The 21,225-nt window shown below is 46.9% G+C and overlaps 1 protein-coding gene across 4 annotated transcripts; it reads right to left on the reverse strand.

The window, feature by feature from the left end:
- Positions 1-219: 219 nt before the first annotated feature.
- Positions 220-21,225, reverse strand: FBXO38 (F-box protein 38). Of its 4 annotated transcripts, none has more exons than XM_068206204.1 (22): positions 21,111-21,225; positions 18,877-19,012; positions 17,809-17,942; positions 16,545-16,708; positions 16,042-16,207; positions 15,572-15,709; positions 15,160-15,297; positions 14,716-14,809; positions 14,323-14,453; positions 13,890-14,060; positions 13,506-13,648; positions 12,439-12,664; positions 11,902-12,021; positions 11,035-11,214; positions 9,116-9,805; positions 7,366-7,466; positions 7,089-7,191; positions 5,999-6,165; positions 4,771-4,916; positions 3,458-3,561; positions 3,117-3,230; positions 220-2,162 (listed from the first exon to the last, which is right to left on the reverse strand). In XM_068206204.1, the coding sequence occupies exons 2-22, from the start codon at positions 18,996-18,998 to the stop codon at positions 1,984-1,986; spliced, it is 3,531 nt and encodes a 1,176-aa protein (XP_068062305.1). In that variant the 5' UTR covers positions 18,999-19,012; positions 21,111-21,225; the 3' UTR covers positions 220-1,983. The 4 variants fall into 4 exon arrangements, with proteins under 4 accessions (XP_068062305.1, XP_068062306.1, XP_068062307.1 ...); XM_068206205.1 differs by having other exon boundaries at positions 18,877-19,015; positions 21,111-21,129; XM_068206206.1 differs by lacking the exon at positions 21,111-21,225 and adding an exon at positions 20,658-20,774.

Below are 21,225 nucleotides of genomic sequence, written 5' to 3' on the forward strand. Positions count from 1 at the left end.
AACCCTCCTTTGCCACGGTGATTGAATAAAAGTGCCCGAAACAGCCACGAAATGGAGAGAGGAGGAAGCTCAGACCCAAAAGATCAAATCCCCAGAAGATCCCAGCTCCTCCCTGCCCCCAGCCCTCAGGAGATGACACAGGGGATTCAGGCACTGGTGTAAAATGGGTGTCACATTTCAGAGGGCAAAATTACTGCAAGGTTCAATTGTTTCCAGAAATACTGAATATAAACAAACACTTTATTTGTGTAAATACTTCTGCAAAAGGCTGCAGGGAGGAGATACCAGCTGGAGATGTGGTGCAATACTCCAGAAACTCAGCAACATTTTCTGGACTAAAATGGTAAATCTGACAGAATCAATGACTCAGAGGACTTGAAACACTTCTAGAAAGGGTCACAATTGTTTTGGCTGAATTATCACTGAATACATTATCTATGGTTAATTAAATATAAGAGTTATAATAAACCATTGACTGCGATCCTGCATTAAAGCAAATTTAGTAACATTCACATTCTCTGCTGTTTAGTGCTCCTCCTCCAGTCAGCACAGAGCAGGGCAGAGGAAATGCTCCCATTAGGCACCATTCTCTCCCTCTTACCCCATGGATTTCTAGTTCCATATTATCCCAAGAATTCCCACAGAGAGCCTGAGAAAACCAACACTGCCTTTGCTGTGCGGAGCAGCTTCACCTCAGATTTACAGAGCTAAACATCACAGAAATCCCCATTAGCCACATTTACCCCAAATTCAGAAAATCACCATCAGGATGACAAGCAAAATTGGATAAAATGGTCTACACTGTACAGCTTTTTACCTCAGGAAGCGTCATTTTCTAGGCTGGTAACACCAATTTTAAACAAGCAGGGATGAGAGACCAGGCCAGAGCTGGGAATTGGCCTCTGCAAGGTCTGCCAGCCTTGGGCACCCTGTGAGTGCAACAGCAAAATGTGCATTTTACACCTGCACTGGCAGCAAACCCCCACCAAACACCTGTGGGCACTGGGAGCACCTTTCAATACACAACACACACACGTTTTGGGGCAAATAGCAGCAGTTTTTACTGACCAGATGGAAAATGTGCATTCAGGAGGGAGCACAAGCCAGCCCCAGAGCTCCCTGGCTGTGCCACACGGACCCCGTGCTGCCACAGCCACCAGGCAGCCCCACATCCCCTTGTCTGCCTGCCTGGAGGGAGAGCTCAGCTCCCAGGCAGCTAGAATGGGCAGAGTTATGTTCAAGAGGGTGGAACCAACAATCAGCAACTTGATTTCCATAGTACAGAGTCAAATACACCATGAAAATGAAATCTAACAGTACAAAATGCTTGAGAACGTTCTGTTTCCAAGGTGCTAAACATGGGGGCTTCGTTTCCCCCAAAACATGGGTTGAATATCTCTAGAAACTACCACAGATCACCAAATTCTCTACTTCTGGGTTTGTTTTTTTTTTTCTGCTTCTGGCCTTCTTTGCAACAACTGGAGAATATTCTGACCCTTCCAAAAATGCACACAAGACACCAAGATTGTGCTCAACAGGTTTACTCAGACTGGACTCTTAAATGCTCAAGAAAAAGGCACAGATTAAAAGAGACTCTGATGACTCTTTTGAACACAGCAAATGGAATTGTTGTTTATAAGGAAAAAAAATACTGCTATGAATTGTATGGGTTGAAAAGTTCAAATCTTCTTCCCCTTTCCTAATTATTGGCCTTCATTAAAATGGAACTTAAATTAAATTGTATAAACATATGAAATAAAGTCTCAGTATTAGGAAGTTTTGTTTTTGTTTTTTTTTTTTTGTTTCCTCTATGTACAACTCTTAGTATACAATTTGTACTTTCCATTTTACATTTAACTACATCCTCCTGGCCACCGGGAGAGCCGCGGGCGCCTTGGTGGGAAATGCTTTGCATTTGGAAAAAATCCTGCTTTTTCTTGGCCAGCAGTGCCAGGGGAGGTGGGGGCAGGCTGGGGGCACCCCTCAGATGTAGTCATCCTCCACGGGCTCCCCATTGACATCACAGTAGTGGATGAAGATGGCCACGACCCTCTGGAACACGCCCTTCCTGACCTGGCGCAGCTCCGAGATCTCCTCGCCGATGGTCTCCATGCAGATGTCAGCCGAGAGCTGCCCCTTCCTCCTCGGGGCGTAGATGGTGGCTGGGCAAAGACAGCAAGGAAAAGGGCATGTTTCTCCCAAAAGCATTCCCCAGCCAGGCTGGCTCTGCATTCAGACTTGGCAAAAAGGAAAAGCCTGCCTTGACCGGCTGCGTTTAAGGAATGTTCTCTCCTGCCTTCCTCAGAGCTTTCCACAGCTCCAGTCCCCATGTCCAAATGGCTGGCAGTGGAAGGAATCCCAGAGCATCAGAAAGCCTCTCCCTGAGGCCTCTGACATAATTCCTGCTTATCCATTACTTTAATGTTTTATAAACAACAGCAATTAAGGATAAAGCAGCAGCACTCTCCTGAATTTTCATGGCTTTAACACCATGACTCTTAACATCCTGACTCTTAAATTCTTATCAATTGTTTGGTAATTCAGACCTCATATTGAACTCCAGGCATCAAGCCAAGCTAAAATAAAATTAAATTACATCAGTCCAAAATAAAATTTTAAAAAGAAATTAAAAAAATAAAACCAGAAAAAGGTAAAGCAAAAACAAAAAATCTGCTCCTCATCCTCCTGAGATTCCTAAACTAGAGCTGGGTAAGAATACCCAAACTAGAATCAATTAAAAATACCTCTAACTACGGCAGAGGTATTTTTAACCAGGATGTTCCTAATTAAGTAATGGAAGAACATTATTCTTCTCTGCTAGCAAGCAAGGTTTTTAATTGAGTCCCAGGCACTGCCTACCATCATATTTTAGCAGACAAGCTCCTCGATAGAAAGAGCCACATCTGCAATAAATTCTAACCCACATCATCTCCATGCCAGAGTTTCCAAGTCCAGTTTTTAACTTTTATATCAAATTTCTGTGAGCCTTCTCACTTCTCTCCAGCCCACCTTAACAACAGATCTACCAAAAGCAGCCTGAGGAGCAGAAAACTGAGAAAGAAAGGGAGGCATTGCCAAAGAAGCAAGTCTGTGAAGAAGCCAAGCAGGTTACTCACTCCTCTCATCGTCCTCAAAGTCGTATCTGGCGTAGCTGTTGGGCTCTGCTGTCCTCAGGGACCTCAGCCAGGGGAAGTCGGTGATCATGGAGTAAGGAGCACCATCCACGATGCCTGGGAGAGGGACAGGTGAGGAGCCAGAGAGGAAAACACCACCCCTGCAGCACCAGCACCCTTCAAACCACTGATCAGCACAAAGCATCTCCTCCCTGTATTCCCCCACTGAGCTGGTTCCCCTCTTTGTCCACAAGGAGTGGTCTCCACGTCGCTGGAAATGATGCAGAGCTGCTCCTCTCAGCAAGAGGCTGAGCAGGAGCCCTCAGCTCCCCACAAACTCTCACCTTCCAGGGTGTAGATGTCTCTGCCCCAGGGGTACTTGGGGTATTTCTTCAGGTCCTCCTCAGTCCTGGTGGCCTCGGGGAAGAACTCGTATTTAATCAGCTCTCTGGGGAGAAGGAGGGAGAGGTCACAGCCAGGAAATGGGGAGGTGGGAGGGAGAAAAAGCAAAGGAGAAATCCTAATCACAACCTTCCCTTTAGTGAGCCTGAATCCATGGAAAAACTGCCCCAAGACCCTCACACCAACTCAGCCTCCATCCCTTCACTCTGGAGAGCAGCCACCGCCAACAGGGCCAGGTTTAGAACTGCTGGATGAGATCCACAATTCCCTGCTGCTGGGAATTTCCAGGAGCTGATACTGATTGAACATCACCTTCCACAGAAACCAACACTATTTCTTGAAGCAAATCACTCTTTTAAAAATGATTTGTTTTCGGCTTTGAAGACATTTCCCAACTATTCCAACAACTTCAATGTACAACTGCATTACTGCTGGATGAATGTGATAGTTATTGCTGGAGAATTTATAGGATTTGCTGGAAAATTTATAGGATTTTCCATGTGGGTTTACAGTCTGTTTTCTATTAAATGCACCTCGACACTGGATTTACACTGCACCACCCAGAATTCAACCTTCAGTAGTAATAAAATAGATTTTTTTTCAATTTGGCTGAATAGAGCAAGTCTGGAACCGCAGCTGCTCCAGGAGACCTTGGCAGAGTCCCTGGAGGGCAAATGCTCCCTGGAAAGGGTCAGGGTGGCCCAGGGAGAGTCAGGGCTGCCTGGCTGTGGGTCAGAGATGCCCAGGGAAGGTCAGGGCTGCCTGGCTGTGGGTCAGAGATGCCCAGGGACGCTCAGGGCTGCCTGGCTGTGGGTCAGAGATGCCCAGGGAAGGTCAGGGCTGCCTGGCTGTGGGTCAGAGATGCCCAGGGATGCTCAGGGCTGCCTGGCTGTGGGTCAGAGATGCCCAGGGAAGGTCAGGGCTGCCTGGCTGTGGGTCAGAGATGCCCAGGGATGCTCAGGGCTGCCTGGCTGTGGGTCAGAGATGCCCAGGGATGCTCAGGGCTGCCTGGCTGTGGGTCAGAGATGCCCAGGGAAGGTCAGGGCTGCCTGGCTGTGGGTCAGAGATGCCCAGGGAAGGTCAGGGCTGCCTGGCTGTGGGTCAGAGATGCCCAGGGAAGGTCAGGGCTGCCTGGCTGTGGGTCAGAGATGCCCAGGGAAGGTCAGGGCTGCCTGGCTGTGGGTCAGAGATGCCCAGGGATGCTCAGGGCTGCCTGGCTGTGGGTCAGAACTGCCTGGCTGTGGGCAGTACTCACTGGTTGATGTTGGCTATGGTGTCCATCCAGCTCCGCACCCGCACCTTGTTGCGCACGTTGGGGGGGTTGCTGAACTCGTGGATGATGCAGATGTGGTAGGGGTAGGGGCCACTGAAGATCTTCTGCTCCAGCGTCAGCGTGTCCACCTGGGCACAAAGACTTGTGAGCACCACAAACACTGGGATGGGGCTGCACACAGAGCAAGCAGGTATTGACCAAATGCCCAGAAAATGCAGCAATGGGAGAGAATTTTAACACCACAAATAAATACAGGACTGAGGGGAGTGAAAGCTCCCCAGTGCAGCTTTTCCAATTTATCTTCTCAAGTATTGGAACTGGATGGGAAATGTCTCATTTCTGATGTCCTTCCCAGCTCCAATGTGGAAATAAACTCCATAAAATTACAGAATGGTCTAAAACTACATTCATTCCTCAGAATTTTTGTTACAAAGAGGGGATCAGTGATTTGGGGTTTTATTGCCATCTAATATTTTTATCACTGTCCTTTAATAGATGTGGTTTCAAAGCACAGCTGGTTTTATATGGATTTTATGTACAAGACAGGAAAGCAGGAGAGAGGCAGCACCAGAGAGGGATAAAATCAAACATTCCCAACCTTCCAGATCTTAAATGAAGCCCTCATAAATGCTCATCAGATGATTTAAACAGCTCCCTAAATGTCCCTGCTTCCAGCTCCTACACAGCCTGGGGGAGGAGAGGGTGGCTCCCAGTCCCACCAGTGTCCTGCAACACTCCAGCATCAGGAGGGGATGGAGCCTTCAGAACCCCAAACTCTGCTGTTCCTCAGGCTAACAGGACATGGGTCAAGGGTTTCAGATCCCTGTGCCATGCTCTGCTCACACACAGCTATGAGGAGCACCCAGGCTCCCACAGTCTGAGCTACTCAGTCTGAAATGAACTCAGTGCAGCTGTCTATGATGCTTGTATCCCCAATCAGCTGTTCTCTTTATGCTGGATATGAAGTTCTGCACCTTTAAGAGTGCAGTTTACAATATCCTCTAATGCAATGAATACTGGAGATAGTGAATTTTAATATTTAATCTAGCAGAGTATCTTAAAATCCAAGTAGCAGATTCTGCAATAAAACCCCTGCTGGGCTTTAAACGACCAAATTTGAGCTGTGCTGTTGGAATATTTCCTGCCCCAGCTGCAAACCCCCAGGCAGAGCTCCTGGTGTGCTCCCAGGGAATGCAGGCTGGCTCTGTACCTGCTGCATGGGACGAAGGTAAATGATCCTGTTCCTCTCTGGGGGCATCCTGAGGATCTGATCCAGGACCTGATCCATGTTCAGCTTCTTGCACTGGGCGTAGTCAAAGCGATTCACAACGGGGGCATTCTCCACCTTCAGGTGTTTCAACACACGGCACCTTGTAGCTAGAAAAGGAAATAAATACCTCAGGAGCCTCCAGTCAGAGAATTTCGAGGCTGGCAGGTTCAAGAGAAGGCAAACAAGTAATGTAAGTTCCAAAAGATTACATAAGTATATCAGATATAGCCCAGCTCTTCATTTTCTCCATATTATCATCAAACTTTTCAGCCGTGAGCCTGCCAGAAGTGGCCTTTTAAAAGGCCATGTCAAATTTCATCTAATAACCTTTTCCTCCCTCTGTTTCCTTTCACTGAAATGGTCTGTGGACTGCCACAACCAGCTCAAACACAGAGGATTGGGAAGCCACACAATGGAAAATAAAATTGTTTCCTTTCTAGCAACACTGCTCATGTAATCCAAATTTCCTTCAAAATCAATGTGTGTTCTAAGTATTCTGGAATAAAGAAATAATTCCTTTATTTCTCCTAAGTACACAGATCTGATGTCAGAAGAAAAAGTCTTCATTTGGATGGTGCAGAAAACAATAAATGACCCAATCCAGGAGCAGTGACACCCTGGCATGTGAAACTAATGCAAGCCAAGTGCCAGCACTGAAAACAGATTTTTATCATGTCAAGGAGCAGAAGTATCATCCTGTCAGCTAAAAAAGCTATGGGAGAATGAAGAAATGAGAGAAAAACAAGGTACTCAAACTCATTTCATCAACTTCTAATTACTGTATTACCACTCTTCAATAAACATCTCATCTCCCTAATTGTCAGATCATTTCAGCTGTTGATTTTCAGATATTAATCTTTATTAAAGCTGCTATAAGAGCCATTCAGAGTGGGAAGCAGCAATATTTGGAGTTCTAATTCATCAGCAATGCAGCTGATGAATACAAAATGAGCAGTGGCCTGACTTGAATTCTTTCTGGAATTTCCAATAGTGCCAGAGGGAGGAGGCAGCCCTGACATGAGCCACATACCATGGATGAACATCATTTTGGGGCAGTCTTTCAGCACCAAATCTGTTATTCCACAGTTGGTCAATGTGATTCCTACGAGGTTTTTGGATTTCAAAGTCAGTACCTGGGAAAAAAAAAAGATAAAAAAAACCCCATGAAATCATGAAATGTAAAAATGAATGAAAAATACATGGAATTTTACAAGATACAGGAAGATATGAATGAATATAATCCAGCTTCAGTTCCCAACAGGTGTTTTTGGTGATAAAGCTGCAGGGAGTGAAGGAAAAGCCCTCACCTGAACATGATCATCCTCAATCACGGGGTCACTGGTACTGGTGGATTTGTCAGCTGTCCTTTTCCTCTTGGTGGTTTGCCTTGGCTTTGGCTTTGCTACTTCTGGAAACAAAAACATGGCAAAATCTTCCCTCTGCTCCATGTCAGGACAGCTGAGAACAGCCCATGACAACTTTTCCCACACAGGTAAATCCAAACACCTGCCTGGCTTCAGAACAAATCTCTGCTTGCTCAAACCCCACTGTCAGCTTGGTGCTCAGAATTATTCCCAATAAATATCTTTATAGGTGAAAACCCAGGAATGCTGAACCTACACCACAGAAAGATGTGGAGCCAGGAAAAGAAAAGATTCATGGTTAGGTTACATTTGAATCTCTGCAGGAAACAGAACATCCTTGACAAATACAAGACCTAAAATAGCTTTAATGTTTAAATAGTAGAAATTACCTCAAACTCCTGGAAAATCTGTTCTTTGTAACTGTCACTAAGTTTTTCCTAATACTGCAAAGGATGCCCAGGTATAAAATCCTTTAATGTTCCTAAGCTCCACCAGGGACCTCAAATTCCTGCTTGATTTAACAGATGAGTCTTTGAAAAAAATCACCACAAGTATTATTTCCAACAGGAAGAGGGAAAAATGCTCTAGAATTAATTTTCTATCATTAACAGATCAAAATGAGAAATGATTTTACTAAAACTAAGCTGTCTTTATTAAAACATACGGCACGTGCACAAAGATCCCCAAATTAATTACTGGTCCTAAGGTAGAAACCAGACATTTTAAATTTATTAGCAAGATCTCTTCTTGAAAACTGAGCTGCATCTACCTGCAGAACATCTGAGGTGATTTAGGTTTTGTTAACACTTAGGAGCACTAAATAAACTGGAAATACACCAGGATACGAAGTGTTTGAATCATTCCATGTTAACAGAGGCAGGAATTTGCCCTCAATCTTCCCTGCCTCCAACACTCACAGCTGTGTAAGCAGCACATTTCATCTTTCAGGTTCATTTTACCTGCCAGATATTCCCAGCAAAGAATCCTGGATATATGAACTTGTGCCACACTAAGATGATTATTTTGGAAACCAAGTATATTTGAAAGAAACAGCAAGTTCCCCTCTCACATCTGTTGTTTTCTCCCTTCATTGCAGCCCTTCAGGGGTTTTATTTTATGTCAGATGAACAAAACAATCATGTGAAGCATGAAGGTGTTTAATAAAAGGACAATTTTCAGTAAGTTTGGTCACCCTGCCTCAAACACTTGGAAGCAGAACCCAGTGCAGGTCCAAAAGCCTGGCTCAACTGTAATTATGACTTAATTGGTTGATAAAGCACCACTTATAACCTTTGCCTTCTTGTTCAGATCTAAGTGTAGCTGCTGCCTTTGCAGGGAGGATTTTAATGGAGAGACAACTTCTGTTTCAATGAATCACAGCCTCCACAGGCAGGCTGAGTTCCAAAAAATTGCATTTGCTTTTCAATGGAGTAAAGCAAATACTGGTTAGAATGTATGGAGAACACAGAAAGGGCTGCATGGAGCAAAAAGTCAGTGGCACTTTCAGAGAAACCTGATTTTCCCTGGTGAGGGCACCTCTGCTCCATCAAGCTCTGACCCTTTCAAACCACTCAGGTTTAAATCCCTGACTAACAGGCTGCACATCAGAGCTCCTGGGGGAGCTGCAGTCGCTCAGAGCTGTCTCATGGCAGCACTGCCTGTACTCAGCCGTTACTCTGGGTGTGAGTCCTACCTGGCTCTGACACCAGAGGCACGTGGGACAGCCTGCTCCTGGCCCTGGTCAGGGGTCTCCGTGGATACTCCTCCTTGCAGTCCAGCTCCCAGCCCGGGGGCTGCGTGCTCTGCTCCTGGCTGCCAGCCCCACAGGCACTCCCACTAGTCCTGTCATCCCCAGGCTCTCCTGCAGCCCCACTGCAGTCTGGCAGTGTCCTAAGTGCAAAGTCTGGCCCGTCCCTGCAGGCCCCACTGGTGGAGGGGCTCTCCCCATCCCACCCCCCGCTCGTCCTGTGCTGTGCCTGGGAGGAGCAGCGGGAGCAAACGGAGCTCTCCTCGGGCTCCCTCTCGCTGCAGCCATCCCTCCTGCAGGGAGAGCAGCCACACTGCCTGGACTCCTCTCCAGCTGCTGGGCTGGTGCCAGCAGAGTGGCTCTGGGCTGCCTGGGCACAGTCAGGGCTGGGGGAAGCAGCACTGCAGGAGCTGGATGTTGCCGCGGATCCCGGGGCGTTGCTGCAGCTGCCGTAGGAATCCTTGCTCTTGCTCCTCTCGGGCATGTCACTGGCTGCTTTCATGTCAGCTTTGATCTGCTCACTGGTCACCTGGCAGCCCTTCTCACAGCTGCTCTCCTCCACAGGGAACTGCTTGGCCTGGCCCCCGTGGCTGGTGCTGCATCTCTTCCGCAGGGGAGTCTTGCCTTTGCCGCTCACTGCGGGAGTGAAGGGAGGGACAGCAATGAGAAACCTCAAACAAACCTGAGTGCTCCTCTGTGAAGGCCACTGAAAACACAGGGCAGCCCAGAGGCCAATGACAATCTCCCCAGGAATGGGAATTATTAGTATGTGTAGCTGTTGCTGCATCTTTATAATGTCTTGCAGCTATTTTTGGAGTGATGTGCTGGAGGGTTTGCCACACAAATCTGCCAGATTGTCCAGAGCAGCTCCCTGCTCACACAGGCACAGCAATATGAAAGACACACTGATAACAGAAACAAAGAATATGGAATAGTTTGGGTTGGAAGGACCTTAAAGCTCAGCCAGTGCCACCCCTGCCATGGCAGGGACACCTCCCACTGTCCCAGGCTGCTCCCAGCCCCACTGTCCAGCCTGGCCTTGGGCACTGCCAGGGATCCAGGGGCAGCCACAGCTGCTCTGGGCACCTGTGCCAGGGCCTCACACCCTCACAGGGAGGGATTTTTTTCTAATACGTAATCTAGAGAGGCTTCTGTTTTCTCAAATATGAGGAATACATCTGAGGAATCAGACAGGAACAGAGGCAGAACTATAGTTCACGTTCCAGCAGCAGCCCCCAGCTCCCCCTCCTGGGTCTGGGCAGTGCTGCCAGTAGTAACAGCAGGCTCAGCTCACAGGTGAATAAAAACCCACACAAATCATAACAGAACTTGATCCAGCTGAGGCTGGAAAAGCCCTCCCGCCCATGGAGTCCCAGCTGTGCCCCATCCCCACCTTGTCCTCAGCCCAGAGCACCGAGTGCCACCTCCAGCCCCTCCTTGGACACTGCAAGGATGGGGATCCAAACCTCCCTGGGCAGTTCCAGTGCCTGAGCACCCTTTCCATGGAGAAATTCCTCCTGAATGTCTGTATTAATCCTCTCAGCTCATTACACTACCCCACGCCCCAAATCCCAGATATTGGCAGAATAAATATTGATGCAAACTCTGTCTAAACAGAGACTGGAGATCCCTGCAACCAGAACTGACATCCACACCGTGGGCTCACAGCCTTGATAAATTCTGTCCACTTGGGAAGCCCCAAGAGGAGCTGCAGGTTTCTGATCAGCACCACTATGTGTTTCTGTACAGGACCTGTGACTGGAACTCAAATATGTCCTTCCACCTTCATTCTACATTCCAAACCAAGCTAGAAATGAACCTGAACCACATGGAAAGACCGAAGCTTAAGAAGGAATGTTGCACACCTGAAGGTTCTCTGGTTTCCACTGGATCCCTGCTCTTCTCTTCCCCATCTGAGTAACTCTGTGCAATGCTGGTGGAGATGCAGGCTCTGGAAGTGCCCATGTTTTCCTCCTCATCCTCACTGTCTGAGTCATGGATGGTAATAGGAGCTGCTTTTACAACAGGTTGAATTCCACTTGGTCCTGAGGAGGAGAATATCAGCATTTCATGTAAAAATTAATCCATTTCATGGATTAAAGGGCTGAAAAACTTTTAGCACTGCTTGAAAAACTGGTAAGGAATTATTTGGAGTAAATTTAGCCACCCATTCTGTGGGTTCCTCATTAAAATCTAAACGGGAGAAGAGCAAATTACTACATTTCAGCATTAAAGTATTCTGATTTGGAAGGGGAGGAGTGTCACAATGGAGTGTTTCTTCTTGTTGGGCTATTCAGTAGATAATTATATTGTCCAGCAAAAAGTGGCAATAAAAGTAATCAAGACTGCCTTGTGTCACAACTACAAATTAAATTAACACTGGAACAAGTTGTGCTGGCTTGAGAAAAAGCAAAAACAACCCAAGTGCTGCAGTGAAAGAACTAAGGCCATGGCCATGAACATCACAACAGGCCAAGTTCATTCAGGCCTTCTGACTTTTATTATACTGAGCACAAAAATCAGGCTTTAAGGTCAAGGTTTTTCCCAGCATATGCAAAGAAAGCTCTGGGCTGTAACAGAGAATAAATTCCTTCACAGAACTAAGCTGTGCTAACATAATTATTCAAAATCAGACAACCCTGCTGAAGCAAAACATCCAAAACCAGACTTACAGTGGAAAATGAATCCCTCAGGGAGACACCAAGAGGTGATTTCTTCCCAAACCCAGTTACCTGCTTGCTCCTCATCCACCTCCATGGGAACAACAGCCTGGCTGGGAGCTGGCAGCTCGTCCTGGCCCTGGGCAGCAGCCTCCCCTTCCTCCTGTGCCACCTCCTCCATCTCATTCAGGGCTGCAAAGGGCAACAGGAGGTCAGGAACGGGAAACACAACAAACAGAGCCCTCAAATACCCACAGGAAATAAATAAAAACTGCCTTGATTCCTTTGGTGAGCCTCTGGGTTTCACAAAGTACCTCACAGATTCGTTCTACATCTCTGTTGCCAAAGCCCAGCCTAATTTTTGGGGCTTAGTTCAGTCAGATTAAAGCTCCCCACCAGGAGCTGAAAGCAACAAGATTTCAGTGTAGATTCCTACCTTCACCAGGAGCCTTTGTGAGTGGAAATGCAGATAAAATCCCCCCAGGATTGCCCTCAGCTGCAACCCCCCCCAAAAGCTGCCCCAGGACTGCCCTCAGCTGCAACCCCCCCCAAAAGCTGCCCCAGGACTGCCCTCAGCTGCAAACCCCCCAAAAGCTGCCCCAGGATTACCCTCAGCCCCAATCTGCTGCTCCTCAGCGGGGCCCTCCTGGCGCAGCTCGTTCTCCTCGTTCTGCTCGTTGGGGTGCTGGTGGTTGTTGTGGTGGATGTTGGGGTTGTTGTTGTTGTTCTGGTGGTTGTTGTTGTTGTCATTGTCATTGTTGGAGTTCTGATTGCTCACCAGGGCAGAGGAGACCCCGATTCCTGTGCCTGCACTTAGGCCCACACGAGCACAGCCCTGGAAACAAAGAGCAGAAATCCAGATTTGAAAACATGGACTCGTTATCTCAACATCCCCTAAAGGAAAACCACTCTGCTGGAACTGTCTGGGAGAGCACAGCACTAACAGAGAAACTGTCCCTCAGATTTCCTGATTGCAGAGGTCCATCTTCAGGCTGGCAACCCAGAAATCACACTGTTCAACTCCTAATGAAAGGGTAAGTCCTCAGAGCACTTCATTTTAATCTATTAATTGTGTTAATCTATTAATTTGCTGTGGGATGATGACATGAATACAAACAGCAGATCAGAGTCTTCCCAGCACATGAGGTACCAAAAGAAGCAGGTTTTACCCTTTCCATTGCCTGCCAGCTTACCAAGGATTTGCGTTACAGTGTGGAAGGAGACAACATGAAGAAATAAAATTCCTAAGCTCTGAAAGCACTTCAAAAGGGAAATACTACCCCCATTTCACCCGGCAAAAAATCATAAAAATTTCTTAGTATTGCAAAGAGAGGCCTAAGAGGAAAAAACAATACAAAAAGCAGCAGCACAGTGAAATATCAGCAAAGACCTTGAGAGAATCAGTGAGTTTTACTTCTGATAGAATCAATGAGTTTTACTTTCTGGTCATACGTTCATTCCCTGCCACCGCTCCCACATGCAGAAGCAGCACCACTTTCCCCAGCATATTATGCTAAAAGCAACTGCAAACCAAAGTCATTTATTACCAATCTCTTCAATTAATGATAACTTTGAGAAGAATGCACAGCAGATGGAGCACACTGGATTGCCAATGAAATGGAAACAAGTAAAAACCCTGGCAATGAGAAAAAGCCAAACCATTCCCTGGAATTTACCTTTGGAGGCTCTCTAAACATCTGGTCCAGAGAAATGAACTCCAAGCTTGGCAGTAACTCGATGAACTGACTGAAAGAGTCCAGCTTGATGGCATGGCATCTCACCAGGGTCAGGTCAACCAGGCGGGTCCACCTCGAGTGGTCTGGGAACACAAGAGAGGCCTTTCCTGAGGGATTCCCACCTCACTCCTTGTTTATCACCCCCTTTTCAGATCTGAGAGCAGCATCCTCTGGATCTCCATCCTGCTCCCAGCATCACCATGGCCCCAAAGCAAGCATCATCTACTGTACTTGCTAACAACAGAACAAGAACTAGAGCAGAGAAATTCTGGTTTAGCACAGAAATTCATATAATAGCTCTGAAATTTCAAAGGTGTGCAATACCTGTGATCCAATTATTTGGGTTATGTAGATGTGGGCAGTTGTAAATGACCAGATACTTGATGAAAGAAAAAACTTCATTTACAGCTTTCATACCAATATCTGTAATAATTCCTGGGTTTTCAACCACATCAGCCAAGCCGTACCTCACCAAGTCCGTACTCGTCATTTTACCTATAAAAGAGAGGAGCAGACACAGCAGTAAATTTGCCTTTTTTAGCAGAACTTTCTAACTCCTTACCGATCAGATAATTTCTTTAATAAAGCTCTGCCTTCCCAGTTTCAGGGAGTGAGGAAAATCAGATTTGGCTGCATGAGATCAGCAGCCTCAATACATGTAACATTAATACTCTTATTAAACACTGAGGACATGATGGAAAACACAGCCATTTCTGTAATCCTTATGGTTTTTTATGGATATAAAAAAGTGTCATACACTGTAGTAAAAACTCATCAACGTAGCCTAGGTGAAGAGTTTCAAACTGTGGGAATTCCAGTTCAGCCATCTTCAAAGCAGAAAAAACACCATCTTTGGTCAAGGAAGGCTGGATCCGCACTTCGTGCAACCTGCAGGGAAATCAGAATTGCTCCTATCAAAATTCAGGCCAAAACACAGAAAACACTCAAGAAGGTGCCCTGTTCTAATAAAACAGAGAATCTGGCAGGACTCAGAGGGTATTTGCAGTTTTTTTAATCACAGAACACTCTTGTTATGCAAAGTTTGTATGTGTATTCCTTAAACTCTGATGGTTGTTCTGGCTCTTGGATGTCATTTCTAAGACATTTATTTTGAAAAAGGGGAAGCCAAGAGAGATTTGAAGTGAGGTACCTTCGTGCAGCAGTTATGATGAGGTAGCCAAGATCCACTTCAAGTGCATTCTTGCAAGCTCCCAGAACTATAGTGTGCAAATTCCTAAAACCACCTGGCAAATAAAGAACACCCTTCTTACACTTCAGCCTCACATCACAGCCCTCAGCCCTACACATTTTCACCAGTGTTGTCTTGACCTTTTTCAGCAAATCAAGAAAACAAATATTTCCACCCAACTCCTCCAATCCTGGTTCTGCTCATCAACAAATGTAGCTCACTAAGAGTTAACTGCAGGTAGAATATCAAAATTATACCAAATACAGAGCATGTTTAGCACTATGGCCATATTTCCAAACACTCAAAAAAGAATATGCTATACAGACAAAAAGCCCCCAGAATTTGCTAAAGCTTTAATATATTTATTTATTTTTATTTAGGTATGAGGAATTAGGAGTTTCCCACCAGATCTCCAGCTGTCTTCTACCACGTGCTGGATAAGTCCTCCAAGAAATGGAACACGGACCAGTTCCAAGTGCTCCAGATTCCTGGCAGAAGCCAGGCCTGTCACCAGGGGAACATACTTCAGAGAGTTTGTGGGTCCTGCACATAACAAGGCCAGAAAGACAGAACAGATTGTTCACTTCTCCCTGAATAATCCCATGGAAGAACTAAAACACATCCACACAAATCCCTCTAGAGCAGGAAGTCAACAGAACCACACAGCACCAAGTAAGGGACAGGACAGGGAGAGATTTCTGTCCAACACCACAGATCAAACAAGGCTGCTCTCAGAATGTGGAATTCCAAGACTTTAACAGAACCAGATTTCCTCCATGCTCTACCATCCCCTTCAGACAGGAAGAATCCCTCTTACCAGCACAGTTCCTCATGACAAAAGCACGTAAGCTGATACAAAGGAAATCTTTAAAAGGCTGTGGTTTGGTGAGTCTCACCCACTTCAAATAAAGGTGCCTCAGCATTGGGATACAAGGAATCTCAGGGACATTCACCCCTAATAATACATAAACAAAACAAACAAACATTTTAAACAAGCTTTAAACTAATCCGCTGCATGACAAATTCCTGGCTTTCAAAAGGAAGCTTTTCTGTGCTTTGTGGCAAGTGAGAAAAGCTGTGAACACTTGAAACACAAGTTCTTCACCTTAGTTTGTCAATAATTCTTTAGAACTTGCCCTCTGCACCTGCTATCAAATATCCAACTAAGATTTCCGAGATGCCACAGCCCAAACTCCCTCTCCTCCAAAGAATTACAAATCTGCAGAGTTTCAAAGCCTTTAAATCCACCTGTGTTGAAGCCAACTACTTCACCACGACCACACTCACCTACTAAGTGCAAAGTCTGAATTTTAGCTCCTATAGGAATTTTCAGCTTGTTCTCAGGAGGAATTGGAAAAGCACCATTACGATTACGAAACTTCCCTAAAATGTGGACTTGGGGCATGTATGTCCAAATAGCTTCCACCAGCTCTAAATGAGAAGTCTCAACACCCTGGATAAAAGGAAGCAAAGCAAATGCTCTAACACCAGTTCAACAACAACATCCTCTTAACCATGTAAACTACAGAATGCAATGTTATTTCACTTTTCACTTCTAGCAAGACTCGTCTGTTTAAAAGCAGAGGGATCAGAGCTTTAATTCCTTGCTGGGCTTAAGAGCACCCGGGATTCCCAGTGGTGCAACTAAAAATAGTTGCCATCAGCAAACAGGGTCACAATTAACTCCTCTCTGTGCAGCCAGGCCTAAACCAAAGCCCTGGAAGCACCAAGTCCCTGGCACAATTTTTAACAGTGCTGAAATAGGTTCTCTCCCAAGTCCAGCCACTCACCAGCAAATTTGGACAGGCCTGCAAAGCCTCTAAAACTCCAGGAATGCTGAAAGCTTCGTGGCCACGGACTCGGCGCCTTTCCAGATACCTGGGATGAAGACCATAAAGTTGTTCAATGTCTGGCATCTTCCTCAGCAGCGTTAGGAAGCTGGAATCAGTGAAACCTAAGACAACAACAACACATTTGGTATTGGTGTGGCAGCAGACACTCGGCTCTGAAGGGAAAGCCAAACACACTTCTCTCTTTATGTGGCAGTACAAGTTCTGCGATGTTGAAAAGATGCACTGGTGAAGCAATAGCTTTTCTTTTACTTCCACATTCTAGAAATCATGACCTAAATGCTCCTCTGCCTTGAAATTTGCAGGTTTGCTACAGGTTTCCTTCAGAGGAGCCGTGTGGCTGCAGGGTTCACTGTGCTCTCTCTCTCCTCACAGGAAGCTTTGTGGGTCTATTTTTCCTGGAATTCCATTTATCAACTCCATGGCTAAAAAACATCCCAGTTGAATCCCTTACTTCAGTTCACTATTCACCAGAGCTCACAGTTCTCACAGAAACAGGATGGTTTCTTAAAGCAAAGGTTTATTTTATTCTAGTGAAAGACAGCATATAAAAAGGATTTTAACTGGGTAAGTTACTTGTACCTACACCAATTTTAGGTTAGGTCTAAACACCTGCTTAATACCAGCCATAGTCAATCTCAATTTGCAAATCCTCTCATTTTCAGAATTCCCTCATTTTAGCTGTGTTCCCCACCAAATCTCAACAGTGCAATTTAAACCCAGCCGAAATCCTGGCACTCACAGGGTTCACCCAGACTGACCAATTTATCTATTCATCTGCAGGTGACTCGAGGAGTGACATTAAAACTTATCCTTACATTGTTAAGTGCTGGCAGATGAGTTGCTCTCTCACTCCATTGTATTTTTTGCTGTCTGCATGCAAACAGCCTCTTCGTGGCATAACCCCCGGATAAACTCCCTTCCAACAATCAGACAAACACAGATTGTATTGGCAGGTGCCTACAGAGCACTCCCAGTCACAGAATCACAGAATGAACTGGCTTGGAAAAGACCTTTGAGATCATCAAGTCACCAACCTATGACCATCACCAACCTAGGACCTACTACAGCAACACGCCAAATTTGTATTTACACGCAGACAGAGACTTGGCAAGCCGTTCCCCAAGGCAGCCAGGCAAAGGGAGGGAAGAGCCAAGCAAGTGCAGGTTTTTTGTGCAGAGGTGAGTGGCAGGGAGCAGCTCACCTGTGGGCATGTACTCCCACCAACGCCCCGCACACAGATCCACCACCTTGACCACGCGCAGGTACAGCGTCACCGCCTCCTTCAGCTTCCGTGACAGGCACTCCATGCACATGATGTCCTGCAAGGGCAGGTACCTGGGGACAGCAGAAACAGCCCCTGCTGCAGCCTCCAGCTGTCCCAAAGCACAGCCTGGCTGCAGCAGTGGGGCCTTTCTCACAGGGCAGGGTGCTCGCTCACAGGGAATCGCGGTACAGCCGGAGTTTTGCTGAGCAGTGACTCAGCAGCTCCTGACACTGAATATGGAATAGTCACCCAAATGGAATATTAAATGCACTGATGACTTGGTTCTCTGGCCTATCGTAGAATCACTGAATGTTTGGGTTGGAAGGGACCTTAAAGCCCATCCAGCCTGGCCTTGGGCACTGCCAGGGATCCAGGGGCAGCCCCAGCTGCTCTGGGCATCCTGTGCCAGGGCCTGCCCACCCTCACAGGGAAGGATTTCTTCCTGAAAGCTAATGTAACCCAACCCAAACCCTGCTGACCAAGCCATTTGGTCAACAGGTTTGATTGAGTTACTCTCTTTTTCTAGCACATACTGCGAGCACAACTTCCAAGTATTTTGGAGAGCTGCTGTTTTCCAAAAACTTGTGGGTGAGGCATTATGTTTTGGGTAACAGGGCTGAGTGAACATCTGGGAGAAGGACTTTGCTGCAGGGGAGGTCACATCCTCATCCCAGATCCCTTCTGCAGATGCAGCAATTCCCAAACAGTTACCTCCACTGTGCCCTATCCAAAAGTGTATTTCTGCTCTAAAATCAGTATTTATAACAGAATTAAATCACTTACTTATTTCTTCTTCATTCTAACATTCGTGAGACTCAAATAAATTAATTTTCAGTTTCCAAATTAGTTTTGGAGACTGAAAAAACCATTTGTCATCCCTTTATATCCACCACTCCAGTCGTGGTACGTCCACTGTTTACTGTGTCACAAACAGGTGAAACTGGAGAAAAAAATAAAGAACTCTAAAATAAGAAGCACGAAACTGATTTCTGCCAGGCTGCTCACCTAAAGATGTGGCAAAGCACTTCATGAGAGAGTTGGTTCATGTAATCTTTTGGCTCCTCAGCTTTGGTAGACTCTGCCCCTTCCCTGCTCACTGCTCTCACAGTTTTCCGCCGGGGCCCCATCTCTGCTGCGAGCTCTGCTGGGAGGAAACGGGCACAGTCATGAAATTCAGGCAACTGAAACACAGAAGGGACACAGCAGAGGGGGGGAACAGCAGTGAAGCTGCAAAAAGCAGGTTGTGGTTTGATTAGACAGAAGGGCTCAGACAAAACCTGAGGATTATCGACAAACCCTCTCAACTGAGGGAGTTAAAACCTGGCTAAACCCAGGTTTAACCAAAGCTCAGTTCTTTATATGAATAAAAATCCTTCAGAGATCCCACCCTGAGATCAAGGCAGTCACAGAGAAGCTGTGCAGAGATCACCAGCTCAGCACCAACTATAATGTTCCAGTGCAAAATAAAAGTTCAAAGTCTGTCCGGCAGGAAAAATGATTTCTTTTTCTTTTTGGAAAAAATGGGCTCCTGCTGATGACTCTCCAAAAATGCCCCATGAAAAGCCCTCAAACCAGCTCCCCTTCAAGGTGAGAATACCAAGAAAAATATTCAGGCTGCTGAGTTACAGCTCAAAGGCACAGAAAAACTGGGAGTCACTGGAAGCAACATGCAGGATCCTCTGCTCCCTCCCGAGCTCTGCCCTCCACCCTGCAGCACTCAGGCTCTGGGATTCCAATGCTTCATGGAAAAACACCCACAATTACCACGAGAAGCAACAAACAAGCAACTAAAAGAAAGATTAAGTCAATGCCAACAGAAAATCACCTTCTGCAGATGCTGAGAGCTCCTTTCATGACTGTATCTGGCAAAGATTTGTTTTATTCTAACACAAGAAGAAGAATGAGGAGGGCAAAGCATCACCAGCCCAGGGAACCTGGGTTTAACAGGCTGGATGCCAAAATTCAGTGGATTGAGGAAAAACAACTGGTAAAAAAAGGCAGATTTTGGAAAAGCTTTCAGCAAGGCCTCCACTGCAGCCTCCCTGTGATGGCAAAATTTGAAATACTGACAGCTTCACTGTGATGTAGTTACTGCAAAACACGTAACAATGCACACATTCTGGGCGCATTTCAGCTACTAACTGCACGTTGCCACTGCTTTATTGTAAGGGGGGATATTCAAACTATAAATCCCCACCGGACTTGTGGTTTGCATGGATCTCTGCTCCTCTGCACTGGGGGAATTCTCCAGCCAGAAGTGAAGGCCCTGAGCTTGCTGTTCTTTTTGGGGCAGGCTGGAAGGGCTCAGTTTGGGGTGATCGACCTCGGAAAGCCCAAAATTAACTATTTATAGACTGAATTCCCGGGAAAACATCACCCCCCAGTCACCTGGGATAACTCAATTTGGACAGAGGATTGCAACACAACCTAAAACCTTCCAGGCTGGCACAGCCACATGCTGGGAACAATCCAGCAGGGAAGGGAACAGCAGAAGGCAAGAGAAATGAAAATACTAACAACCAAAGCAGCAAAAATCCTGCAAGACACAAAGGAGACCGGCACAACCCGCTCCTGCCACGAAGGGGGAAAAGAAGGATTTGTCTCCATGAGTCTGCAGTTTCTGCACAATAAAATCTCCTCCTGGGGTTACTCTGAGCTAATGAGCACAGCTTTAACACCTCATTCTCCATCGGCGAGCTGACCCCCTTTAAAAATAAAAGACAAATCTCCACAGCAGGAGGAGCTTCATGTATTCAACAGAGAAAACGGGATTTTGCGGCCCCCACCTCAATTTAACCCCGACACCGAACGTCGCATGAAACAACAGCTCGACGTGCTCTATTTTTGATGAGTAAACACCCCACGGACCTTAAAAAGCTTAAAGAACCATGGGGAGACTCCGCAGCAGCGAGAAATGAGGAAAAACGCGGCGAGAGCAGCCGGGGCCGGCCTGGCAAGCGCCGGAACAGAGGGGCGCTCCCGGGGCGGGGGGAAAACGCCAGGACGCGGCCATTTGTGCCGAGAATAGCGAAGGAAAACCAGGCTTCCCCACAGCCCCGTCACCGCCGCTCACTCCCGGGGGGGCCCTCGGGGCCTGTGACAGCGGGGCCGGCCCGAGCCCGCGGGGCCGGGAGGCGGCGGCAGCCTCCGGCTCCCCGCCCCGCCGCCCCGGGGGCCGAGCCAGCCGCGTCCCCGTGCCCAGACCCTGGCTGCCCTGCCCTGGAGCTCGCCGCCCTCACCTGCCCTGGCTCCCCTCGCCGCCCTCGCCCCGGTTGTGGCCGCGGGGCAGCCCCGGCCCCGCTTCCTGCGCGGCCCCTTCCGCCAGCGCCGCCGCTTCCGCCTCCGGCCCCGCCG

The sequence above is a fragment of the Anomalospiza imberbis genome, chromosome 15 (assembly GCF_031753505.1).
Source record: "Anomalospiza imberbis isolate Cuckoo-Finch-1a 21T00152 chromosome 15, ASM3175350v1, whole genome shotgun sequence".
NCBI lineage: Eukaryota > Metazoa > Chordata > Aves > Passeriformes > Viduidae > Anomalospiza > Anomalospiza imberbis.